The following is a 27762-nucleotide window of genomic DNA, read 5'->3' on the forward strand; positions in this document are numbered from 1 at the left end:
TGGGTTTGTGGTCAGCCGCAATAAACCGCTTTCCGGCGGGTAAAACAATAATTGTCATTGTCTGGGTTACTAACCCACTATGATCCTGGAAAGCCTTTGCTCATCACAAGCGATGTTTCCCCGTATGGTATTGGGGCCGTCCTGTCCCACAAGATGGAAAATGGGGCCAAGCGGCCTACAGCTTTCGCCTCGCGCACATTCACTGCAGCGGAAAAGAAGTACGTACAGATCGAGAAGGAGGGCCTGGCAGTGGTCTTTGTGGTGAAACGCTTCCACCAGTACGTGTATGGCTGCTTCTTCACTATCGTGACTGATCATAAGCCTCTGCTGGGACATTTCCGAGATGGTAAGCCAATACCGCTCATCGCTTCCGCATGGATCCAGTGCTGGGCTTTGTTGCTCGCTGCCTGCAAGTATTCTCTGGAGCACAAACCAGGAACCGAGATAGCGAATGCCGATGCACTGAGCCGATTGCCTTTATCAACCGGCCCCATGTCAACCCCCCACGACCGATGAGGTGGTTGCAACCCTAAATGTTATAGATTCCTTGCCTGTCACGGCATCACAGATCCGTGAGTGGACCCAGATGGAGCCAGTCCTGTCAAAGGTTCGGCACATAGTCCTGTATGGTGGGCAGCATAGACAGCTCGCAGGTGGGTTACGAGCATTTTCCTCCAGGCTGTCAGAATTCAGCGTGGAAGAGGGTATCCTCTTGGGGGGGACGGGTGTGATTGTCCCGGAAAAAGGACAGGAGCTGATACTAAGAGACTTGAACAACGGGCATTCGGGTGTGACGAAAATGAAAATATTGGCTCGGAGTTACGTCTGGTGGCCAGGCCTCGACACTGACATTGAGAAGTTGGCCCAAAACGGCTCCATTTGCCAGGAGCATCAGAAGCTTCCTTCAGCCGCGCCGCTACATCACTGGGAATGGCCAGGGCGGCCTTGGGCGCGCTTGCATGCAGATTTCACCGGCGCTTTTCAAGGATCCATGTTCCTTCTATTAATCGATGCCCAGTCTAAATGGTTAGCTGTGCATAAGATAGTAGGCACAACGTCCTGCGCAACAATCGCGAAGATGCGTTTGTCTTTCAGTACGCACGGCCTCCCCGAGGCGCTGGTCACGGACAATGGCACTCCGTTCACAAGTGAGGAGTTTGCGAGGTTCATGAAGATGAACGGCATACGTCATATCCGCACCGCCCCATACCACCCGGCTTCAAATGGGTTGGCGGAGTGTGCAGTGCAGACATTCAAACGAGCCATAAAGAAGCAGTCTTCCGGGTCGATGGACACGAGACTGGCTCATTTTTTGTTTTCATGTAGGACCACCCCCCCACATGCGGTAACTGGGGTAGCTCCCACAGAACTCCCAATGGGCCGGAGGCTTCGCACCCGCCTTAGCATGGGCAATGGTGGCTTTCTCCGCTATGTGGTGTGGAAGTTAAACTTCAAGTCACAGGTTCCATGGGAGGCCTGCTCACGAAGTGCACGCTGTCATATTTCTGTCGTGCTTCATGCCATTCTGCCATCATGCTGCCGTGGATGGATTTTGACCTGGTTTTTGGGGGTGGGTATGCTTCTGGCTTATAGGCCTGATAATATGTTAATTTCTTATAATGTTCCCAATGTTGAACGTTGGGAAATATCACCTGGGGAAGGGGCCAATCATGTCCTGTTTTTTCAATAAATTTAGAGTACCCAATTAATGTTTTTCCAATTAAGGGGCAATTTAGCCTGGCCAAGCCACCTACCCTGCACATTTCTGGGTTGTAGGGGCAAAACCCACGCAAACACTGGGAGAATGTGCAAACTCCACACAGACAGTGACCCAGGGCCGGGTTCGAACCTGGGACCTCGGCGCCATGTGGCAGCAATGCTAACCACTGCACCACCGTGTTTCCCTCGTCATGTTTTCACGCTGATGTGAAACACAAATTTGCACTCCTGGCAATAATTCATGATCCTGTCATTGAACCTACCTAATGTGAATAGGGGCTGAAAATCTCAGTCTATATTTCCCAAAGAACAGCGTTTTAATAATTAAAATTATTTAATAATAATTTTAGGGGCAGCACGGTAGTATGGTGGTTAGCATGAATGCTTCACAGCTCCAGGGTCCCAGGTTCGGTTCCTGGCTGGGTCACTGTCTGTGCGGAGTCTGCACGTCCTCCACGTGTGTGCGTGGGTTTCCTCCGGGTGCTCCGGTTTCCTCCCACAGTCCAAAGATGTGAGGGTTAGGTGGATTGGCCATGCTAAATTGCCCGTAGTGTCCTAAAAGTAAGGTTAAGGGGGGGGGTTGTTGGGTTACGGGTATAGGGTGGATACGTGGGTTTGAGTAGGGTGATCATTGCTCGGCACAACATCGAGGGCCGAAGGGCCTGTTCTGTGCTGTACTGTTCTATGTTCTATGTTCTAATAATGATTGCCATGTGCCCGCAGCCTATTCCAGGGTGTCAGGTTTGTGAAGAACCTGGGAGATGTGTGTGAGGTAGGACATACATTGCATCAGTGTGCATAAGATGCAGTGACAGACATGTACAGTGAGGCTTGACATAAGACATCAGTTAATAGGTGACATTGTATGGAGTGAAATTTGTGACGATATGCATAAAGTAATTCTGTATATAATATTGTACACTACCTCCGACCAGCGTGTGGCAGTGTAAGTCTATTATGTGGCTCTGTACCTCGAAGCAGTTGGGAGTAAGTCTTGTTGGTGGATAGACATTTTGCAGTAGCTCAGCAATAGTTAGTTTGTTATTTATTTATTTATTCCAGTTATCTTTACCACGCAATTTTTTCCACGCAAATTTATAAACTAGATGTTCTGTGGTGCATCATTCATATCGGCCAGTCTACAGAACATGACAGAATCTACTTGGCACATGGTGTTTTTGAATAACCTAACCTTCCCATAATTGTTTGAGCCTAAAGCATTGAACTCATCCACGAACCAGCTGGTAGCGTTTGTGTTCAACGTAATCTGAATTTAGCTTTTGATCATGTGAGATGAACTTCGACCATGATAATTTATGCGCTAATTTATACGCTGTGCCATGTTCTAATTGCTGGAATCATTGCAAATTTGTTTGAAACAAAGGTTCAAATTTTAAACCAACAACACTATGACCACAATACTCCAGTTACATTCAGCTGCTAATTGTGATGCATCCTGTTATTCTTTTAACCATACTAACTGCACAAGTGCCTCTTTTTCCAAATTTATTGCTATTTTCAGAATACCCAAGGGATATGGTACAATTTATTTCCAGGTTATATCATTGATCATAATCTACTCTTGGTGGGACTATGGTTAGTATAAACGGAACAGAATATTTCCTAATAGTTTCCTACTGATGGTAAGAACAAGGTTACAATATTTTACGAGAACATTTACGATGTTGCCAATACAAAGTCCTCAAAGTTAAGTTCTGGGACAATAGGTACAAATTCTATTATGCTTGAAACTAAAGCTCTACTTTAAATGCATTAACCTAGTTATTTGAAACCGAAGAATTTCAGATGATCATATTAATTATGTAAAACCGTAATTGACACAATAATCAAGAAATATTTTTCCCTGCCCCTCTGAATTATCAGATCAACCCTCCTCCAATTTGTCCCATGCCTCTGTAGTTTGTTTATACCTTTGTACCTACCACATCGTTGTCCCTGATGTATTGTGTTTAGACAACATGGGAGAGCTGTGTATGGGTAAACGCCACGGTGATCCTTCAAAATATAAACATCCTCTGAATCTTTTTTAGCCATATCCACAGCATAAATGTCATCTTTACATTACAAAGCCATAGAAACCCAGTTTCAGAAGCAACAATCTTTATTGCTGTCTCTGGCATGTTGAGGATTCCTCAACAGTGGTTTACCTAAGTGCCTCTAGACTAGAGGCTATTGGTTTACCAGCAGCAAGTATGTTCAAATGCCGGCATTGGACTGGGGTGGGCACAGTAAGCAGCTCCTTCCTCTGACCTGAGGAAGAAGCTGCGCTCCGAAAGCCAGTGATTCGAAAGAAACCTGTTGGACTTTTACCTCGTGTTGTAAGACTTCTCACTGCAGCAAGTACGAATGCTGTTAGTGGAACTTTCCGAGCCAAGAATGGTATGAGTAAACCCCCACATAGACTGGTGATTTAGTTTTCTGTTCACTGTCCACCAAAGACTTTGCCAGCCATGAAATTAAAGTTACAAATTGTGACTTTGGAACTGCATGAGATGGTGAGTGTCTGGACAGTATTAGACCATGGAAAACGCACATGTAATTTTCAGCTACAATTCCCGTTTCTTCCTTTCAGGGATGTTTAACACTGAATAAAATCCACTAACTCCTAAAAGGTTGGAAATTGAATCTGGAACTCCCTTGTATATGTCATTTGTGTTTTGTCACATTGGTCTCGTATATGAGTTTACCAATCGCAATCATATGTGCCAGGGTTGGGTTGTGCACAATATATTGGTCTGAGATAGTAATTGAAAGATTATGTTCTGAATATGATTTTTCATTGTTCTGTTTTGCAGCAAGATGTCAGGACCTGAAGGGAAGATGAGTGCAAAAGCTCTATATGGTGAGTGCTTACAATATCAAAACTTGTTCTTGGTTCAGTGAAAGAATTAGGTTAGCAACCTAGAAACAACTTGCTGCTCTCTGGAGTACACATCATTAGAGCCTAAATATATATTTGGTTTTAAGAGATGAAACCAACCTTTTAGTAGTTAAACACATTTATATTTGAGGACTGAGTGCAATGGCTTGGAAAACTAGCCTAGAAATACCTACTTGTGATCTCAGAGTACAAACATATGACACTCCTTTGCCTGCTATTTTAGCTGAGATGTTAAACTTATTTGGTTTGAAGCAGGTTACGGTCAATGTTGAAATAGGTTACGGTCAATGTTGAAATAATGGACAAAGTAAGGCTACATAAACATGTTAAACATTCGTGTGAAGACAAGTAATTATTTTTCAGGACTGTGTTGTTTTCAACTCCTCAGCAAGGTTTTAATTCCACTTGAAAAAGCTCATCTAGGGTAGTCTTGGTGGTCTTATGAGACAAGGGCTAAAAGCTGATTACAATTCAGCAGTAAACTGATACTTTGCTTCGAAAGGCCACAGGGCTGGCTGGCAGGTATGGGAAATGCAGATACAGACTATCCTCTGGAGGCAGCCTCTGGTTGGTTTGACTAGGCCTGAAGCTATTACTGTGCAAAATGTGGGGAAGATCTCTCTTTCCCAACAATGACATGATATTTCCAAATTAAACTCCTCCCACCCGACCCATCAAGTGTTTTTATCAGATTATTATTGAACTAAATACACAGACAAAGGAGGCATTACAAGCAAAACTAGATGGTAACTATCTGATGAAGCTCATCGAGTTGTCATTTGGCAATTTCTCTCGTGGAACACGTTTCGCTGTTCAAATCGATTCTGAATTTATTCAATGACGCTGAGACAGTCAATGGGGCTTATGAAGACTGTGAACATCACGAGACCTGAGATTTGCTGGCTAAATAATTCTGATGGACAGGGAGAAGTTGGGAAGAGTTAATTATGCAATGTATTTAAGAATGCACCATCAGATCTCCTGCAGTAATCTGGGGGGATTTTTTTACCAAAGAAATTGGATAGTTTGTGTCAGATTATCAGAAACCTGACTCAACCTGCTCACTTTGGGCTTTAACTGAGGAAGAAGGGCAGCCAATTCTAGGGAAACGGGTTGGTACATTGAACTTCTTCAGCATCCAGGTTATGTGTACCTTGGACACATACTCCTCTTGAATCCAATGTGGCTGTCTGAGGATCCCCATTGGTTGGGAATCACCCCTCCCCACCTTCCCCATGAAACCATAAATGACTTTCCCCAAGGTCAACAACCTCCATTATCTCGCCCTCTCTGGAAGTCAAGGATTTTGCAGTGCCCACGGGTTCCAGCCTCCAGCAACTGCCTCCCCACTCCCACACCTCCAAGATCAATCCCCAACCCCACCGCATGGAATTCTGTAACGTAGACCCAGAAGACTGAAGCCAACCTTTCAATCAGACTGACTTTTGTGCGGTGTGTCAACTGGAGCTCCCAGTGGATCAGGTAAAATCCCGAACCATTGGCTTAGAGTTACAATGCGCTGTGTATTGCAGTTCAAACGTCACAAATTTATTTCCTGGCCTCTGCTGATCCCTTCACTGGGATAGCAATTGAATGTTATAATTAGTCTCCTCTTCCGAGGATAGGTAGGCAAAGAAAATCAGCCAGTTGTTCCTGGATCTTATTAGTAACCAGCGACTCCTGTTGCAGAATGTGCACATGGAGCCATTTGATCAGGATCCGGTAATGGCCCCATAATTGAATGCCTTATCAATAATGAATGTCTAGGTTCACGTTTAAAGAATGACTTCAGCAAGGTAATAAAATCAATTAAGGAACTAATAATTTCCAGAATGAAAGAGGAGGATGATGAAGTGCATCACAGGTTTTGTGTTAGTTGACGAGGACAAAAGAAAATAGATCCATTTTAATCCCTCGTATTTCTCTGGACCTTGTGCCTGCTGGTGGAAGCATCTGGCCGAAATTGGATGGGAACCTCATTAACACATACAGATTTGTATTTTGGTGCAATTTGGAGGCGGAGACACAAGTACACATGGGGAGAAGGTGCAAACTCTATACAGACAGTGACCCAGGGCCGGGATCGTACCCGGGTCCTCAGTGACATGATGCAACAGTGCTAGCCACTGCACCACCAAGCCGCCCGAGGAGTGAGTACTCTTAATGGCTCTACAGGATTAGTGTGGGCACTGCTGTTGCTTATAACCCCTCTACCATCAGTATTCGCACACCACCAAACCTGCCTCCCAACACCCACTGCTTACCATATCCCTCCTGTGTTAACTTGCCTCTCTGCTGCCTGGCTTGGCCTCCATCTCCTGTTCAATGCCAGTGGGTAGACTGAAGTGTGGGCTGTTTAATTAAGCAGAGGCAAGACATCTTTGAAATTGCAAAAATAGTTTCCACTGAAGTACGTAATATTGATTAAGTAATCAGCCGTCTTATTTCTGTTGTTTCTTTGAGGTCGGTTGCAATTGTTTTACCTAGGAACCAGTCTATATTTAAATTGAGTTCACCACACCAGCAGCTTTGTGTTTTCTATTAGAGTTGGAATTAAGAGTCCATCATGTTCTGTTTAAAATCTGTTCAGCCAGAAAGTGAGTGGGGCAGTACGGTGGTGCAGTGGTTAGCGCTATTGCCTACGGACCTATGAACCCGGGTTCAACCCCAGTCACTGTCTGTGTAAAGTTTGCACGTTCTCCCCGTGCCTGCGTGGGTCTCACCCCCACAACCCAAAGATGGATTGGCCACACTAAGTTGCCCCTTAATTGGAAAAAAATAATTGGGTTCTCTAAATTTTTTTTTTTTTTAAAGCAATTTTTAAAAAAGACAGAAAGTGAGTATGTATCGAGAAGGGTAAATAAATCTATATTCCACTGAATGATATACTGTTTACTATTCATTTCACCTGTTTTTATGTAAATAAACCACCTGTTGGATCAAAGCCCGAGGCTCCATCTAGTAGTTTGCTTTTAAAGAGAGGAGAATCATGTGGTGGCACACGATACAAGCACTAGACAGTAAAGTATATCTGGGTGGTGCTCCCAGTTTTTTTAAATATAAATTTAAAGTACCCAATTCACTTTTTTTTCCCACTTAAGCGGCAATTTAGCATTGCCAATCCACTTACCTTGCACATCTTTGGGTTGTGGAGGTGAGATCCACGCAGACATGGGGAGAATGTGCAAACTCCACACGGACAGTGACCCAGGGCTGGAGTCGAACCCAGGTCCTCAGTGCCATGAGTCAGCAGTGCTAACCTTTGAGCCACCATGCTGCCCCTTTGTGTTCTCTGCTAAGATATCGGACTCTCATGATCACTCACCTGGGTCACATGATCATTTACGTGGGTCGCACTATCATTTACTGAAATACTGAACTAGAAAATAAATATTTGGATTGTAGAGGATGTAAGATCCACTCTTGGGAGTGGCTGGTGACATCTGATGAAATATTTAAAATATTCAAAAATGTGACATTACATTTCAGCAACTCCAAAAATGTTTACAACAGCTACAATTATTTTACACAAGCCTTAGAACCACAAACACAGGCAGCACGGTGGCGCAGTGGGTTAGCCCTGCTGCCTCACGGCGCTGAGGTCCCAGGTTCAATCCCGGCTCTGGGTCACTGTCTGTGTAGAGTTTGCACATTCTTCCCATGTTTGCGTGGGTTTCGCCCCCACAACCCAAAGATGTGCAGGGTAGGTGAATTGGCCACACTAAATTGCCCCTTAATTGGAAAAAGTGAATTGGGTACTCTAAATTCATTTGTAAAAAGAGATCCACGAATACATAGTCTGTCACAGAGAGTGCCACTCCCGGAAGCAAGTAGCATTGTATCCACATTATATGGTGAGGCAGGTTTGTAAACCCATTCAATTAAATAGAAGCTGTACACTTCCTGCCAAAAGACAGTTTTTGAAGATTGAGACTGTAATCCCTGTGGAAAACCTCAGCTGGAGCCATACGAATGATATTTACAAGTTATGTGCTGAGTAGCCACCTGTTTCCAAGTGTGTGTCTTGAGCAAACCAAAAACAGTCATTTTGCAGCATGGTGTGATATATTCCACAAGTGATATATTCCACAAGAAAAGTATTGGTAGGTCTCTTAAAAAGCTATTAAGTACTGCTTACTGTAGCCATGCTGGCCACGCAAAATGGACACTGAGCCAAACTAAAATGGAAGGCTGCTGAGAAACAGACAGTTCAGCCAGAACAGCAGTCTGCAAAGAGCAGTTTGCATTCTGCAGCAGCAGAAACCAGTTTGGGCTCAGGTGGAAAGACCTTAGCTAGGTGCAAATGGCAAAACGCTTTGCATGCTAATGAGGCCATCAGACTTGAACACCCACACAATAGATACATTTGGTTCTGAATGGACACATTCCAATCAAGACCCAGACATCGAGGCACCAGAAACCTCCGAACAAAAGGACATAAGAAACGCCCCCTCCATCACGGAGACCCCCTCGCATTGGGGAATTAATCCAGTATCGATAAGAAATTGATCCAATAGGTAGAGCCCACCCGAGAAGAGGGAAGGACAACGGAACCCCTATAAAAGATAGGGACCTCGTGTTGTCCGGTCTGTTAAACCTGTGCTCCGGCCCCCGACTGACACCTGGTATCCTGACTCCAGCCGTTGAGCACCAGCCGCCGAAACCGTAAGTTCAACGCTCGCTACGCGATCCAAGCCCACTAGACTCCCAAGTGCCAGAACGCTTGCTGAAGGCTGCAGACAAAACCAGGACGAAGGCCTCGTTCTCTGACCTTGCCTGTTCCTGTTAGATAAGTATTCTGTTTGCTTATGTTTAGTTGTAGCTTAGTCTCTTAGTGTGTGTGCATGAGTATTTATTATTAACTGTGTAATAAATATTGATCGTTTGAACTTGACTAATCGGTGTATCGTCTTTATTACTTTGAATTTGACCTTGGAATACTTGTGACGTTGCCTATACGGCAGCTGGCGACTCCAGAGCTTAAATAATTACATAGAACAGAGCCTAGCAGTGTTAAGCACACGTCGAACTCGGAGGCGTGTTAATACACTCCAATAAACGCGTTTTACGCCCATAGTAAAACGTGCAACATTTAGTGGCGACTCCGCCGGGACCCTGTTGTAAGTGGAAACACCACAGTGTCCAGGACCCTGAAATTTGAATTAGAACTCCAAATTGCAGAGAAAGAAAGAGATCACAAGTATTCAAGGTGTTCAAAATAATAAGCGAAATTCGGAAGTGTGTTTTAGTGCATGCGTACTAACAGGGCTGTAAGGTAAAACTGAAAGCTTTTTGTTGCGACAAACTTTCGGTAGTTTTGTAATCGGAAAATAGCGTAAGCCGTACCCTTTTCACGAAACACCACCCCAGCAACCCCCTGTTCCAAATTATAAAAAGAGAGTCAGAGGAAATGGCCATGCAGGCAATGGAACGTCTGATGGATCCAGCAAAGTTTGTGGTCGCAGCGACCAGCAGCAGTAGCAGAGTAGGCCAGTGTCCCACGTGGGAGCTGGAACTCCGCAAATATTTACAAGGAAAGGGATGGCCCCTTTGGAAAGAGTTTTGTGCAAATGAGGAGACAGGTCCCGGAAGTATAGGTCATACTTGGTGGGAGAACCTCTCTCAGATACACAAAAAGAGTTTAGGTAAAGCACGCAAGCCGATGGCGATTGTGTCCTGCTTGGCACAGTTGCGAGGCGCAGAGGAGGTCATCAGGACGCTCCGGGCAGATTTAGAGGAAAGGAACCGAATGAGTAAGGTCGATGTCAGGGACATCGAGAAAGAAAACCTGGATCTTAAAGGGAAGTTGGCAGAGAAGGGTAGAGAGGTGGATGATGCCAAGAGGGCTCACCAGTCTTGTCTAGCTCATCTGAACAGTTCCCAGACCCAGTATGAGAAAGCCTATCAGGACGTGCAACGTGCCGTTCTGATAAGACAGGAATCGGAAAAGCAGGTGGAGGCATTGCAGAGGCAATGCTCTGATCTCAAAGCAGCTTTGAGAGCACTCCACGCTGCAACGACCGAACAAAGACAAAGCACAGTTGACCACGCGAAATGCAGGAAACAGATTGCGGAACTGCAATCTCTGCTTTCGGTGCAGAATGGCTTCCAAAGCACCTTTGGAGCTCAGTTAGATGGGGAAAACGCCCCAGATTGGCAGGAATTAAGCGAGACAGCGCAGCGGTATGTTCAGGGAACATGTGCGCCCGCAGCTCAGCAGAAACGACAGGCACCCCAACCCCCCACAGCTCAGATCATAACCGCACCCATGAATCCCGTAACCACACAGAGGAAAGCCGAATCAGAAGGCGCCCCAGACATAACTTACACCACCCCTTTAACAGTAACCCAGCTAAGGGACGCTTGTGAAAAGATCACTCCGTTCCTCCCCACCGCAGACCCCCACCAGTTCTTTGCGAAAGTAAAGCAGCAGGCTACCATGTACGGCCTGGATGAGAGAGAGCAGGTTAAGCTCACCGTGTTGAGCTTAGACCAGAGTGTAGTGGCAGCCCTCCCCGACCCACAAAACGTGGCAGGAGGCAGCCTAGAGGAGATGCACACTGCTATTTTAGATGCCATCGGGTACAATAGAGGTGACCCCGTAGAAGGCTTGAATAAGTGCAGGCAGAAGAGATCTGAACACCCCACAGCATTCGCCGGAAGGCTGTGGATTCATTTCAGCGCAGTTTTCGGACAGCTAGATAGAGCGCATTTAACCCGCGAAAACATGGTTAAGTGGACGCGCACAATTATCTCACACGCAACAGAAGCAGGACAGAGCGCTTGCAATAATTACGACCCCTCAGAAGAGGCCCATAACGAAAAATGGGTCCTCAAAAGATTGTCCCGCGCTTGGGAGCAATCGCTTCAGGCAAAAGGAAAGGTTAGATCCCCAGAAGAGGCTCAGGCTGCTGCAGATATCCAAGCAGTCAGAGAGCACCAGAAGCCCGCATGGGTAAAGGAAGGCAAGAGCAGCCCTCAACAGAAAGGACAGGAATGCTATAACTGTGGACAGTTAGGGCATTGGGCAAAAGAATGCCAAGCACCCCAGCGATCTCAGAGAGGCCAGCAAACAGGCACTCTGAACCGCAACAAAGCAAAACCCATCCACAATGTAGCAGTACAGTCAGGACCCACCAATGTGGACGAGACGAACTGACGGTGTTCGGGCTCCCCCACTTGGGTCTGTGACACACTATGGGACTCATCAGGGAGGCCCGTAGTCACGGCAAAAGTCAAAGGGAAGCCCATAGAGTTACTGTGGGACACAGGAGGATCCCGCACCACCATTAACTCCACAACCACGGCACACGCAGACACGTGGCCGACCACCTCCACCATCACACTTAGCGGGTTCACCGGACACTCGCAGCAGGGACATATCACAGCACCCGTAGCGATCCAGCTAGGGAACATTTCCACAAGACACCCCGTAGTTTTAGTAAATCTTCCCCGGACAGCAGAACACATCCTGGGGATCGATTTCATGAACGCTCACAGCTTGTCGTTCGACCCAGTGAACCAGTGTGTCTGGCGAATGGCGAGATCAGACAGAGCCCCAGCCACCCTCACAGTAGGAGACTACGCTAATCGGATTAGCGCAGTGGGAGAGTACTCATTCGACCTGACTACACTCCACACCGACCGACAAATTAAGGCCCTACTAAACAATCACAGGACAGCATTTGCAAGTCACCGTCATGACTGTGGCAGAATGACTGGACAAGTTCATGTTACCGGACAGGACCCCCGACCGCAAAAGCAGTATAGATTTCCCCTCGAGGCAGAGGTGGAAATAGAAAAAGTTATAGGCAGCTTGTTGGACCAAGGTGTACTGAGAACGGTAGCCTCCACCAACAATGCCCCTATTTGGCCAGTGAGGAAGCCCGATGGATCATGGCGTCTGACCATCGATTACCGGGAACTCAACAAAGTAACCCCCGCAGTAGCCCCAACGGTAGCTACTAGTCCCGAGACCATGCTCAAGCAGGGTCTCAACGCCAAGTACTTCACGGTATTGGACATCAGTAATGGATTCTGGTCAATACCATTGGCAAAAGCGTGCCAATACAAATTCGCATTCACTTTTAAAACGCAGCAGTACACGTGGACATGCCTCCCACAAGGATTCCACAATTCACCCTCCATTTTCCACCGACAGCTGGCAAGTGGATTAGAAAAATTTTCCCGACCCGAATGTCTGGTACAGTATGTAGACGACCTACTACTGCAGACAGACACAAAGGCAGAGCACATTTCGCTTCTGGCCGAACTCCTGGAACTCTTAACTGAAATTGGCTGTAAAGTTAACCCGAAAAAGGCCCAAATATTGGAAAGTAAAGTGATGTATTTGGGATCAGTCATCACGCACGGCAAACGCGAAATCGAATTCAAAAGAATTGATTCGATTGTCAAATTGCCCCTTCCCCAGAATGTATCAGCCCTCCGGTCGTTTTTAGGACTGGTTGGCTATTGTCGGAACCACATCGACGGATTCGCGACAAAAGCCGCCCCACTTTCAGACCTCCTTAAGAAAGGAGCCCCCTGGGAATGGCTTCCGCAGCATACAGGCGCTGTGGAAGAGTTGAAACGAGCCCTTAGTGCAGCACCCGCGCTGCTAGTCCCCGACCAACTTTCACCGTACGCAATCGAGGTAGCTAGCACAGATCTAACCCTCTCGGCCGTGTTGCTTCAGGAACGGCACGAGCAGCTAAGACCAGTGGCTTATGCCTCCCGACTGTTAGACCCAGTAGAACAAGGATTTTCGGCCTGTGAGAGGCACCTCCTTGCTGTCTTCTGGGCAGTGCAGTATTTCTCATACATCACCGGACTCAACCCCATCACCATTCTAACCGAACACACACCCACACAGCTACTACTAGACGGTCGACTGAAGGACGGTTCAGTTAGCCAGATTAGGGCAGCTAGGTGGACCCTACTTTTACAAGGACGGGACATTACAGTGAAACGGACACGCACACACACATACTTAGCAGACAACCTCCAATACCCCGGACAGCCCCATGACTGTGAAATTGTAGCTCCCCTGCATAACACAGGACCCTTTTTAGCCAAAACACCCCCCAGGAAGATAGGGAACCCGAAACAAAGCCCCCAGCCCACAGACACGTGTGGACCCTTGAGGATTTATGTAGACGGTTCCTCCACAGTTTTAAATGGTGAGCGTATCACAGGATGCGGCATCTATGTAGAGGACGCGCAGGGGCGCGCTCTCGAAGAAATCGCTCTTAAGTTACCAGGTCACTTAGGCGCGCAGGCAGCAGAGCTAGCAGCCATAGCGTACATAGTGGACCACCCCGATTCTTTCCCCAGCCCAGCAGACATATATTCAGACAGCTTATATGTCTGCAACAGTTTAACCGATTTTCTGCCCCTGTGGAGGACACGAGGTTTTGTCTCCGCAGACGGAAAACCCCTTCCATCAGCCCCTTTACTCCAGCATATCCTAGAGAAAGCGAAGGACAGGACCTTCGGCATAATAAAAGTAAGAAGCCACCATAGGTCATCACCCCCTGGGAATGTAAAAGCCGACGCGTTGGCTAAGGCAGGTTCCAGGAGAGGACACTTATGGACCCCCCCAGCTAGCGCACCAGCTAGCGCCCCTGTGAGCGCAGTCCAAGTCTCACAGACTGATATTAAAGATCTCGTGGCAGCACAAAAACAGGACGGAGACCTCAGGGAGGTTTTCAAGGGAAACTTTGTGCCTGCTTACGAGCACTTTAAACACGCACTGACCACACATGAGGGTGTGATCATTAAGGACCGACTTTATGTGGTCCCACAGCAGGACAGGAATCAGATGATTGCCTTGTTCCATGACGGACACGGGCATCAGGGAATTGATGCAACAACGAGGCACCTCAGGCAACTCTGTTGGTGGCCTAATCTCAGGAATGATGTAACGCACTACATAGAGAATTGCCTGATTTGTGCTCAGAATAACCCGGAGCGGTATTCTAAGAAGGCACAACTTCGGCATACTCGCCCAGTTAACGGCCCTTGGACAAACCTCCAGATCGATTTTATAGGTCCATTGCCCCCTTGTCGGAATGGCTATAAATACGTTCTGGTGGTGATAGATACCTTTACCAAGTGGGTAGAGGCATTTCCCTCACGAACAAACACAGCTAAGACAGCTGCAAAGATCCTGACCCACCACATCTTCACGAGATGGGGTTTACCCCGAAGTATCGATTCGGACCAGGGATCTCACTTTACAGGACGGGTCATGAGGAACGTCCTGACAATATTCGGAATCAAACAGAACTTCCACATTGCGTATCATCCACAGTCCAGCGGGATTGTGGAGCGCATGAATCGGACCCTAAAAACTACCCTCAGAAAAATGGTTCAAGAGAACAATTCCACATGGGATTCAGTGCTCCCCTTTGCACTTATGTTCATAAGGAACACTGTCTCCACATCTACAGGATACACACCACACACACTCATGACCGGACGCCCTATGAAAGGTACAGAATTCCTTTTAGGACTGGACATGACAAGCCCCGAAGTGACGGCCCTCACACATGAAAAGGCAGTTAAAGAACTAGTTGAGACTGTGAGGTCTGCACAGCTCGCAGCCGCAGTCCAGCTAGGGAAACGCCGACAGCAACGGACTGCCTGTTTCAATAAGACCGTACACACCACAGAATTCCAGGTTGGGCAACAGGTAATGTTATCTGTTTATAACCCCAGCAGTTTTTTGGCTCCAAAATATTCCGGTCCCTACTCAATTTCGGACAAAATTAGCCCCTCCGTTTACAGGATAAAGTATCCTAATGGGAAGACAGCGTGGTTCCATATAAACCAGTTAAAGGCATATGGAACACAGGCCAACCATGCCCACCATGTCCTGCTAGACGCAGCAGAACACTTCACCCCGCCCACCAGAGACACTTTTCCACCATCCCCCTCACAGACCAGTACATCAACGGACTCGCCCACGACTCCGCCCACAGACCACTACAGACCACGCCCCGACACGCCCACAAGCTGCCACAGCAGAGACAGTAGGACAGACACTGACTCTGAAGACAGCGACAGCACACAGCCATACAGCCCACACTGCACCAACTACGACCCCGACTCCAGTGACCCCATGGAAGTCACCTACCTCAAAAACCCCGAACCACCACCCGACCCCGACTACCCCGACAACACACTTGACGCCACCCAATGGCACAGGGACAATTCCTACAGACTTGTCCGCAATGATGAGAGTGACCCCCGGTCACACAACTCCAAAATTGCATGCCTGATCCACACAAGGGTGTGGGATCCGGGAGAGCAGGACGACACGGTGTCTGACTCCCGACACGGCAACCCCTTTGTGACCCTGTTCACAGAGGCAGAATCAAAGTGAGGTGTCCAGATGATGTAAGATAGGAATCGTTTGAGGGAAACGATGTCCTTTCTGATGGAACCTGCACGTATGTTTGTCTTCGTTTTATGTTTGTTTGTTTCAGGAATGTACATTGTTCAGCTGGAGGATGGACATCTTCTTTTCAGCTGAAAAGATTGTGACCACCTCACATGCACGTTAGTTTGTCCGCAGATACTTCTGAGAACTTCGGTTTGATTGGAGATCTTTTCCAAAGTTGTAAGGCCACACGCCAAATAGTTTATCTGCAGATATCTCTGAGAACTTCAGTGATGTCCTCAGTTGGAGCATCTTGGCTCCCTTGGTTTTTTTAGGTGCCCCTCTATTCGGCGAAATAGAGGCTGCAAGTCATGGTAAACACATTCGTACCCGTTTTCTTTCCAGGTTACTCAGGCAGTGGACAAACGGCACTGAGGACCCGCCCTGTCTGAGAACCAACCCTTGGTCAGCCAAGCTCGGGTATGGCACAGCACGCCCTACCCGGGGATCCCATCCAACTCGTACCCGTAGCGGCCCATACGCAACTCATTCGGATGTTTCTTTCCAAATTTGTTTTCATTTTAGGTTAGGTAGCCCTTCGGCCGCCATCCCACATGCTATTTACATCCGGAAACATTCGGATGGTAAATCAGCAAAGCCTGCGAGACGGCTCGCAGAAGGAAGGATTGTTAGGTGTATGCTGGTCTTTAAATTCGCTTTTTGAAAAAAAAATGAGGGGAGTCACAGGGTGTGACTTAGCCAGTCATTTTAAAGGGTCAATTGGGTTTTGAAAGACAGATGCACTAACAAGTAAAGATCTTAAACTGTGTATTGACAGATACTGTGCTTGATCCCAAAGGTTTCAAAGGACGAGACAGAGGTCGAAGCCAGGATTGTCAATACCGGAGGAAGAAGGAAGAGAAAGAAGAAGAACAGCAAAATGATGGAAGCCCACTTATTACTATTTAATGTCATATGTATATGTGTGGAAACAAGACACGTTTCCCCCACAACCCCCACCGTAAATGTTAGTACAGCAAACCCCCAGTGCTCAGCTCTGATCAGCGAGGTTCAGACCTGGTGTACTAAATTCATGACGTGGTACTCCATGTCCTACATAATCGAATCACTGTTGGTGATTGCGATCCTCACCATCCTAGTGCAGACCCTCAGGTTGAGGAAATGGAAGAGGAGAGCCTCTCGTTCCAGCACCTCACCCATCTATAGAGTGCAATCCCCCATCTTCGGATTCCACCAAACCCCTCAACCCCTCACTGATTACAACACTCTGTAAATAAAATTCAGCCATGTATTATATTGTTCCATACTCGACTGCCGAGTTGGGAAGTGTTATGTTGTGGTGTGAATGGTTAAGATTTTAGAGTGATTAAATGTTTAAGTTAAGGTTAAGGTTAATAGTGATAGGTAGAGGTTCCCAATTGTAGTAATGCATGTCCCTTTGACATAGGGCCAAGTAGAAATGTTAGTTAAATTTTTTTTTCTCTTCTTCCCATAGTTTAGAACAGAGTAGAACAGGAACTGGCAAGAGGTCAGAACACAAGGAGGCAAAGTACATAGGTGATCCTTCACAATAGTATGATTGTGAGGATCACAAGGAGGGAATGTAGCCATGCTGGCCACGCAAAATGGACACTGAGCCAAACTAAAATGGAAGGCTGCTGAGAAACAGACAGTTCAGCCAGAACAGCAGTCTGCAAAGAGCAGTTTGCATTCTGCAGCAGCAGAAACCAGTTTGGGCTCAGGTGGAAAGACCTTAGCTAGGTGCAAATGGCAAAACGCTTTGCATGCTAATGAGGCCATCAGACTTGAACACCCACACAATAGATACATTTGGTTCTGAATGGACACATTCCAATCAAGACCCAGACATCGAGGCACCAGAAACCTCCGAACAAAAGGACATAAGAAACGCCCCCTCCATCACGGAGACCCCCTCGCATTGGGGAATTAATCCAGTATCGATAAGAAATTGATCCAATAGGTAGAGCCCACCCGAGAAGAGGGAAGGACAACGGAACCCCTATAAAAGATAGGGACCTCGTGTTGTCCGGTCTGTTAAACCTGTGCTCCGGCCCCCGACTGACACCTGGTATCCTGACTCCAGCCGTTGAGCACCAGCCGCCGAAACCGTAAGTTCAACGCTCGCTACGCGATCCAAGCCCACTAGACTCCCAAGTGCCAGAACGCTTGCTGAAGGCTGCAGACAAAACCAGGACGAAGGCCTCGTTCTCTGACCTTGCCTGTTCCTGTTAGATAAGTATTCTGTTTGCTTATGTTTAGTTGTAGCTTAGTCTCTTAGTGTGTGTGCATGAGTATTTATTATTAACTGTGTAATAAATATTGATCGTTTGAACTTGACTAATCGGTGTATCGTCTTTATTACTTTGAATTTGACCTTGGAATACTTGTGACGTTGCCTATACGGCAGCTGGCGACTCCAGAGCTTAAATAATTACATAGAACAGAGCCTAGCAGTGTTAAGCACACGTCGAACTCGGAGGCGTGTTAATACACTCCAATAAACGCGTTTTACGCCCATAGTAAAACGTGCAACATTACACATTCATAAAATGGAGTTCATGGTCTACAAAAAAATGGATTTGTCTTTTTCTCCTTCTAAGCTTTCTTACAAACAAGGTGTAACTTAAGTCCACTTGCAAATAGTATGAGCTGCTATCATCTGCACCACAATGTTCTCTTTTCAGCAGGATTTTCCATTCCCGATAAAGTCAATGGACCGTTGAATGGCTCGGCTCATTTTTGAGGCCCTGCACCGGCTGTGATGGGGCCATAAAATTCTGCAATTTGTTACTTTTGTTTTTCTCCAGTAGATCGCGCAACATTATTTTAAGTTTAGTTTGGTATTTTGTTGGAATACTTGAATCATACTGCAACTATGGACCACAGCTCAACGAAAAAGGTTAATTTTGAGGTATTTCCAGCAGGTGCTTCTCTCATTTTATAAGCTGTTGTATTTGTCCCTTTCTTATTTACAGTAAAATTTCATCTGCAAGGTCATAACAGGCTTTTTGCATGATTCTCTGTTATGTGATCTGTGCTCTAGAGAGGAGATTTATGTCTGACATGTGGGTATCAGAAGTCAGACCAGAATGAAATTAGCTGAGGCAGTATTAGTAATGATAGCATTTATTACCACTTTCTTAATCAATTGTTTTTAATAAAGGTGTTAGTCCCTACTTTTAGACAAAGGACTAAATGTACAATATATAATGTACAACTTTTGGATGTGGAATTGTATTTATATTTATGAATAACTTTCCTGGTATTTTACGTAGCCAGTTATTTTTGTTGGTAAAACTTTAATCATAAAGCTGCCGTGGCCCATGATTAAACACTGGTTTTAAATATCTAGTTGAATGATTGTTTGAGAAGCACTGCTCACTAAAGCTTACTAATGAAATGGTTTGGATTGTTTAGAATTAAAAACAGGAGAACCATTCTGTATTTTTCAAAATAATAGCACTTGTTGAAAATACACTGAATTTTACAGCAAAGTTGTCGTTGCTGATGGTTATGCTCTGTGTGAGCCTCCTCCCACATTACTTTACCTCAACATATCTCTCTTCCTCTTTCCCTCATTACTTATCTAGCTTCCCCTTAAATGCAACAGATGCAATTCACCTTAATTGCTCCGTGTAGTAGCAGGTTCCACCTTCTCGCCACTCTCTGGATAAAGATGTTTCCCTTATCTTACAGTTACAACTCCTAGTCCTAGACTCCAACACGAGTGGAAATAGTGTCCAGTTAGCTGAGAGGTTGACCCATTAAATTTTATCTTATTTTCTTTCACCTGTATTTTATTCCTTGCAACTCCTTGGACAGGATTCTCTCAGCTGGGGCCGGGCCGGAGAATCGCTGCGACCGGCGCGAATCGTGCCACACTGCCCCGATGCTGGGACGCAATTCTCCGCAGAACGAGAAACCAGAGTCCCGCCGGCACCATTCTAATCTGCTCTTAGCCGGCAGGACCTCAGCATGGAAGGGTCCAGGGGTGGCCTGTTTGGGGGGGAGGAGGGGGCGATCAACCCCGGGTGGGGGGCCTCCGTTGTGGCCTGGCCCGCGATCGGGGCCCACCGATCGGTGAGCCGGCCTCTCGGGCTGGGGCCTCCTTTCTTCTGTGCAGGCCCCTTTTGCCCTACGCCATGTTGTGTCCGGGCCAGCGAGGAGAAGGGAGCCACTGCACATGCGCACGTTAGCGCCAGTGCACTGTGCATGCATGCATTGGCGCCGGTGCCACTGCGCATGCACGAACCGCACGCCGCTCAGTTGACGCCGGGACCAGCAGCTGGAGGGGCGTGGACTGCTCCAGTGCCGTGCTGGCCCCCTGTAGGGGCCAGAATTGCTGATCCTGAGGCCATGTTGGCGTTTCCGACGGCGTCAACACTTAGTCTCAGGATCAGAGAATCCCGCCCCTTATATCTTGAATGCTGTGTGAAGTTTTGATCCCCTTATTTAAAGAATGATGTAATGCATTGAAGGCAGTTCAGCGGAGGTTTACTGGGTTGATACCTAGAATGAGCAGGTTGTCTAATGAGGAAATGTTGAACAGACTGGTGTGATGAATGTAGAAAATTGATATCTAATATATTTTATATTTTGATGTTATTAAAAATCCTTGGTTCAAATGCATACAGACATTATTATGTCTGCTAAAGATGCGATTAAGGAGTTGCAACGGTGAGGAAATCATTGATTTTAACCATTTACTTGTTTACTTATAGAGAGCTAATGGAATATTGTTTATACTATGGAGATTATCTGGGGTATAGCTAATTTGAGGGAGACTTCCGGTGGTGGCTATGGTTTGATAAATCGCACATGAGGTGGCTCCTCCCTGGAAGTCACGATTTTGGTCCTATTTACCCGAGTAATGGGGCATTTTGATCGATAAAATGTGAGGAGCATGGAAGGTCATAGTTTCTACCCTGGGTGTTATCAAACCCAGTCGGTGAGAGGCCTGACCCAGGAATTGGAGGATACCCGTGGCTCAGCACAACTTGGGAAGATGGCAGAGGGGGAATGGTCATCGATGACGGTTAAACTGCCGATGGTACAATTGATGAGCTTTGTGAATGATGCACGATCAATTACACAAAGATGAGAGTTGAATGCAATCGAGGGTTTAATACACTAAGATGTGTGGCCTCCTACAGCAGCTGGCGAAATGGCTGCTGTACGGGGTGCACAAGTATTTATACTCTGCCGACTGGGCAGAGCCAGCAGGCAGGGAACTACCCCGTACCTGTAGTACAGGGCCTTACCACAAATCACCTAATATATACATCAGTGGTGACTACCACATTCACCCCGTTAAAATTGAGTCCAGCATGGTGGAGGAGAACTATATACAAGTAAATTTTTTTTAAAACAGAAAGAAAAAAAATTGAGTCCAGCGGGGTGGAGGAGAATTATACAGAAGGATGATGTTTCAAGAGTCCCGATCAAGTTACAGGTTCAGTCGGTTCGGAGCCTTGATCTGCCGCTGGGAGTGCCGCAGCAGTGGCGGCGATTCCGGTGTCGGTCTGGTCCTCGGTGACTCCGGGAGCGTGCCGAAATCCTCATCATCCTCGGGCGGGGGGGGAAGGATTGTCCTGGGGCAGGAGTTGCGGCTGGGTGCACCAGGGAAGGGGAGGGTGGCGCCGGGCCGGAGGGGTGTGTGTGTGTGTGGAACCTGCTGGTGCCAGGTCCCTGAGGGAGACAGTATCTTGGCGGCCGTCGGGGTACGCTATGTAGGCATACTGTGGGTTGGCGTGGTGTAGCTGTACCCTGTTGCTCGTTCTGGGTGAGTGTGCTTTACACTCGATTAGCTCTGTTTTATTCCTTAGCTCTAGAGTCGCCAGGTATCCTTATGATACCGCCACAAGATTCAAGTTCAAGTTCGGGTTAATGACTCAATACACCAGTTAGTAAGTTCAAACAAGACACGTTTATTATTACACAGTTATTTACTACTCATGCACATAATACTAAGACTAAACTGTTCCTACCACTACTAGGCAAATACTTATCTGGAATAAGGGAATTGCCGGATCAGGGAACAATGGCCTCTTGCTTTGTCCTGGATCCGTAGGCTTCCAGTTGATGTGGACTAAAGGGGTCAGGAGTGTCTACTCTCGTAGCGTGAGTTGTATGACACTTACTTGTCGGTGTAGCAATTGGCCAGGTCTCTCCTTCTCACGTCCAAGTTCCTGGAGAGGTGCTGCAAAGGTGTTCTGCTGGGAGGGCCGGCTAAGAGAGCGGAGGGCTGGCTGAGAGAGGCTGGCTAAGAGCGAGAGCGTGGGTCGGTGTCTCTGTCTTATACTGTTTTGGGTTTCGCGGCCATCTGGGTGGACCCTCTCTAAACTTGCAATTGATTGGTTCTCTTCCCAATCGATTGATTTGAATTTCCCCAATAACAGGGCTGTTCCTCGATCACTGGGCGGTTCTTTCCACCTTATTTGTGTCCTTTTGTTTCAGACTCCACTGGCGCCGGGATGTCTGACCTGCTATAGAATGTTTCAATCTCTTCTAATTGTTGTGTCCATTGTGCCTGGGAATAACCGGGAATCGCTCAATTAATATGCGCAGCTTGTTAGTTTCTATGCTGTCTGGTTTCTTCACAGACAGAATCCACAGAGAGGTTCTGCAACCTGCTTGCCTCTCTGTCATTGTCCAATTTTCCCTGCATGCAACTCAATGTTCCATTTTATGTCGGGACGTGGCCAGCTTCGGTGGCTACAACCCTTTCAACCAACGGGTCCGCCTTGTGGAGTTGTACGTGCTTGCAGAGGAGTACTGGTCCTGGAGCTGCAAACCAAGTCAGGAGCAACACCCCGGAGGTGGACTTCCTGGGGAAGGCAAAGAGACGTTCATGGGGTGTGTCATTAGTCGCAGTGCATAGGAGCGACCGAATGGAGTGCAGTGCGTCGGGGAGGACTTCCTGCCAGCGGGAGGCCGGGAGATTTCTGGACCATAGGGCCAGCTGGACGGCCCTCCAGACCGTCCCGTTCCCCCTCTCCACCTGCCCGTTTCCCCAGGGGTTATAGCTGGTCGTCCTGCTCGAGGCGATACCCTTGTTCAGCAGGAACTGACGCAGCTCATCGCTCATGAATGAGGATCCCCTGTCGCTGTGGACGTAGGCGGGGAAGACGAACAGAGCGAAGATGGTGTTGAGGGCTTTGATGACGGTGGCAGATGTCATATCAGGCCATGGGATGGCGAAGGGGAATCTGGAGTACTCATCGACCACACTGAGGAAGTATGTGTTTTGGTCGGTGGAGGGGAAGAGCCCTTTGAAGTCCACACTTGAGGCGTTCAAAGGGGCGGGAGGCCTTCACCAGGTGCGCACGGTCTAGCTGGTAGAAGTGCGGTTTGCACTCCGCACATACCTGGCAGTCTCTGGTGATTGCCCTGACTTCCTCGACGGAGTGCGGCAAATTGCGGGCATTGATGAAGTGGTACAAACGTGTGACTCCCGGGTGACAAAGATTGTCGTGCAGAGTCCGGAGTCGGTCCACCTGTGCGCTGGCACATGTACCTACGGTTAGGGCATCGAGGGGCTCGTTGAGCTTACCGGAGCGATACAAAGTTGTAGATGGAGTGCTCGATCCTCCACCTCAAGATTTTATCATTTTTGATCTAGCCCCGCTGTGTGTTGTTGAACATGAAAGCTACCGACCGTTGGTCAGTGAGGAGAGTGAATCTCCTGCCGGCCAGGTAATGCCTCCAATGCCGCACAGCTTCCACGATGGCTTGGGCCTCTTTTTCGATGGAGTGCCGAATTTCGGAGGCATGAAACGTTCATGAAAAGAATGCCATGGGCCTGCCTGCCTGGTTGAGGGTGGCGGCTAGAGCGACGTCTGATGCGTCGCTCTTGACTTGAAATGGTAATGTCTCATCGACTGCGTGCATTGCGGGCGATGTCGATCTTAATACGGTTGAAGGCCAGGTGAGCCTCGGCCGTTAGGGGAAAAAAAGTGGATTGGATAAGTGGGCTGGCCTTGTCCGCATAATTTGGGACCCACTGGGCGTAGTAAGAAAAGAACCCCATGCAACGTTTGAGGGGCTTGGGGCAGTGGGGTGGGGGAGTTCCATGAAGGGGCGCATGTGGTCGGGATCGGGCCCCAGAACTCCGTTCTGGACCACATAGCCGAGGATGGCTAAGCGGTTTGTGTTGAACACACACTTTTCTCCTTGTTGTAAGTTACGTTGAGGAGAGTGGCGGTGTGGAGAAATTTGGCAAGGTTGGCATCATGGTCTTGCTGATCGTGGCCACAGATGGTGACATTGTCAAGGTACGGGAAGGTGGCCCGCAGCCCGTAATATACAGTGCAGAAGGAGGCCATTCGGCCCATCATGTCTGCACCAGCCCTCACTTCCACCCTATCCCCGTAACCCAATAACCCCTCCTATCCTTTATGGTCACTAAGGGCAATTTATCATGGCCAATCCACCTAAACTTAGAGGGGGCATCGGTGGTGCTGATGAATGTGCATGCGCCCAATTGGCAGTATGTGGACTTTATGAAGAAGTTGTTCGGGCCTATCCCAGATTTGGATTCTCACCAGTTGATCTTGGGCAGGGTCTTTAATTGTGTACTGGAGCCTCGGTTGGATAGATCAAGCCCCAATTAAATGGCTAGGTTAGGGATGGTGAGGGAGCTGGGGGTGCTCATGGACCAGATGGGAGTGATGGACCCGTGGAGGTTTAAGCACCCAGGGGAGGGGGAATATTCCTGTATTTTTATTTATTTTGTGGTTCATACGGTTTTGGCGGTGGTGTAGAAGTGGAATATGCAGGAATAGTGATCTCTGACTTCGCGACACCCTATTTGGTTTTTAGGTTGAGGTCGGGGTGGGTGCAGAGACCACGGTGGAGGCTGGATTCAGCACTTTTGGCAGATAAAGAGTTCTGTGATAACGTGGCAGTGCCTATTAAGAACTAAATTGATCTCAATCAAAATAGGGAGGTTTCTGCAGCCAAGTTTTGGGAGGCATTGAAGGTGGTGGGGGGGTGGTGGAGGGTAATTATTTTGTTTAAGGCCTTAGAGATAGGGTTGAGAGGAGAGAGAGGCAGTGTTGCTGGAAGGTTGAGATAGGGGGAGATGCAGAGGTGGTTGGAACCTTCCATGTTTTTCAGACAGCTTTCAAACAGGTTGCCAGCAGTAAAATCATCTCTGGCGAATTTTCCTTTTCTATGTCACGGCAACATTTCCAACTTTAGTTTGCCATAGGATGTGCGTCTTCAACAACACACTGTCCTTCTTCCCACGTTCTGCCCCTGTAGCTCATAGAGAACTTTTGACGTCTCTCTGCCGACCACACCATCTACCTTCTCCCTCTCTGACTCTCTTTTTTCCTGTTCAAAAACTCAGACACTTGAGGGTGGGAGTCTCCATCCTCCATCCTGCCAGCCCTGTTTTCCGGCACAGCAACCCCCTCCAGCAGTGAGATTCTCCATTCCTGCAGCTGGCCAATGGGGTTTCCTATTGTGGCCATCCCACGCTGTCGGGAAACCTGGGCACGGATTCACTGCCGGCGAAGCAGAGGATCCCTCCGACGTAGAATCCCTCTGGAAAAGTCTATCCGCAGTTTGTCCAGCAACCTTTACCTTTTGTTTTCAGGTGTGAACATTTTACACGTTGCTCCCAGTATGTCTTGACATGAGTCTCCCTGTCCCAACAGACATCCACGTTTGTTGTTGGGCAGAATTTGAAGCAGATCTCATGACCTGAATCGCAACATATTTAACGCGAGATATGTTTGTATGACAGAAAAGAGAGTGTGCCACATTGCAAGTCAAGTTCCAACTGAAACTAGTTTAATCCAATTTTGGCTATTTATACATACATACAGAAATGGCCACAAGAGGACGCTATCACACTATTACACTATAGAGGTATGATATTCTTTTTTTTAAAAGTATTTTTGTTCAAATTTTAACATCCTGAAACACTTTCTCTCTCTCTCCCCCCCCCCCCCCCCCCCCCCCCAACCCATTAGCAACAACTAGCTCTCCAAAATGTAATATAAACAGATTGCACCTCTTGGGGAACCCTTCATTCATTACCCAGCCACACTAAGGCTGACCTCCATCCCAATTGGCCCCGCCTGCGAGCAATCAGCAAGGCGAAGGCTAAAAATCTGCCCCTGCTCCGGCAAGCACAACACCCCGAATATGGCTCCCAGGGATTTGGACTCCAAATCCACGTGTACAATCGCCGACATAGTGCTAAAGAATGACCCCAAAACTTCTCAAACTTCGGGCAGGACCAGAACATATGCACATGATTGGCTGGGCCATCCCGCACTGCTTGTAATGTTCTTGTCAGATGGTCTAATTTATATCACAAGGGCACTTGTAGCTAAAGCTATAAGCATTTATTAACATTAACCGTGGGTCCATAGAGCCATTGGTGATGGTGTTAAGAGCTTCTGGGAACTGAAACGGGAAGGTCTGAGGGGGGCAGGTGGAACACCGGGTCTCAGTTTACATGGACGACCTGCTCCTGTATATTTCTGACTCGTTAGGGAGGATGGGGCAGATTATGCGGATCCTAGGGTAATTCGGTCAGTTTTCAGGGTATAAATTGAATATGGGGAGAAGTGAAATATTCGCAACCCAGTCGAGGGGGCAAGAGAGGAGACTGGGAGAGCTGCCATTCAGAATAGTGGGAAGGAACTTTCGCTATCTGGGAATCCAGGTGGCACGAGAATGGGAGACATTGCACAAGCTAAACTTGTCACGGCTTGTAGAGCAAATGAAGGAGGACTTTAGGAGATGGGACGTGCTCCCGCCGTCACTGGCGGGGAGGGTACAGACCATGAAAATGACAGTCCTTTCCAGATTTCTGTTTGTTTTTCAGTGCCTCCCCATCTTTAGCATGAGGGCCTTTTTTAAATGGGTAAATAGGGTGATTTGGGGCTTTGTGTGGGCGGGTAAGACCACGCGAGTGAAGAAACTCTTGCTGGAGTGTAGCCGGGGGGAGGGTGGGTTTGCACTGCTGAACTTTTGTAACTACTACTGGGTGGAGAATATAGCCACGATTAGGAAGTGGGTATTGGGGGGGGGGGGGGGGGGGGGGGGGGGGGGGGGGGGGGGGGGTGGAAAGAGTGTAGAGGCGGCATCATTCAAGGACACCAGTCTGGGGGCACTGATAACAGCACCTCTGCCGTTCTCACCGGCCCGGTACTACACAACCCCGGTGGTAGTGGAGGCCCTGAGACTCTGGCAGCAGTGGAGCAGGGATCAAGAGGATGGGAGATTTATTTATAGATGATAGCTTCCCCTGTTTGAAGGATTTGGAGGAGAAATTTGAACTGCCAGCAGGGAATGGGTTTGGGTATCTGCAGGTATAGGATTTTTTGAGAAGGCAGGTTCCGACCTTTCCGCTCCTGCCACCACTGGGGATACAGGGCAGGGTAGTTTCCAGAACCGGGGTGGGAGACGGGATATCTACAAAGAACTTATGGAGTTTGATGAAACTCAGATAGAGGAGCGAAAGGGCAAGTGGGAAGATGAGCTAGGGGAAGAGATAGAGGCGGATTTGTGGGTAGTTGCCTTGGGAAGAGTAAACATATCCTCATCATGTGCCAGGCTCAGCCTGATGCAATTCAAGGTAGTCGACCGGGCACACATGATGGTGGCCCGGATGAGCAAGTTTTTTGTGATGGAGGACAGTTGTGCGAAGTGTGTGGAAGGGTCAGCAAATCATGTCCACATGTTTGGGCATGCCCGA

General features: G+C 47.7%; 1 protein-coding gene across 2 annotated transcripts in view; it reads left to right on the top strand.

The window, feature by feature from the left end:
- Nucleotides 1-27762, top strand: part of eps8l2 (EPS8 like 2) — a 285853-nt gene that overhangs the window by 113561 nt on the left and 144530 nt on the right. For both annotated transcript variants that reach the window (XM_038807699.1, XM_038807700.1), the window contains exon 3: nt 4536-4582. In XM_038807699.1, coding sequence (XP_038663627.1) covers nt 4540-4582 — 43 coding nt within the window. In that variant the 5' untranslated portion in view covers nt 4536-4539. The remainder of the gene's footprint in view (nt 1-4535; nt 4583-27762) is intronic.

This window comes from Scyliorhinus canicula, chromosome 9 (genome assembly GCF_902713615.1).
Source record: "Scyliorhinus canicula chromosome 9, sScyCan1.1, whole genome shotgun sequence".
Taxonomy (NCBI): Eukaryota; Metazoa; Chordata; class Chondrichthyes; order Carcharhiniformes; family Scyliorhinidae; genus Scyliorhinus; species Scyliorhinus canicula.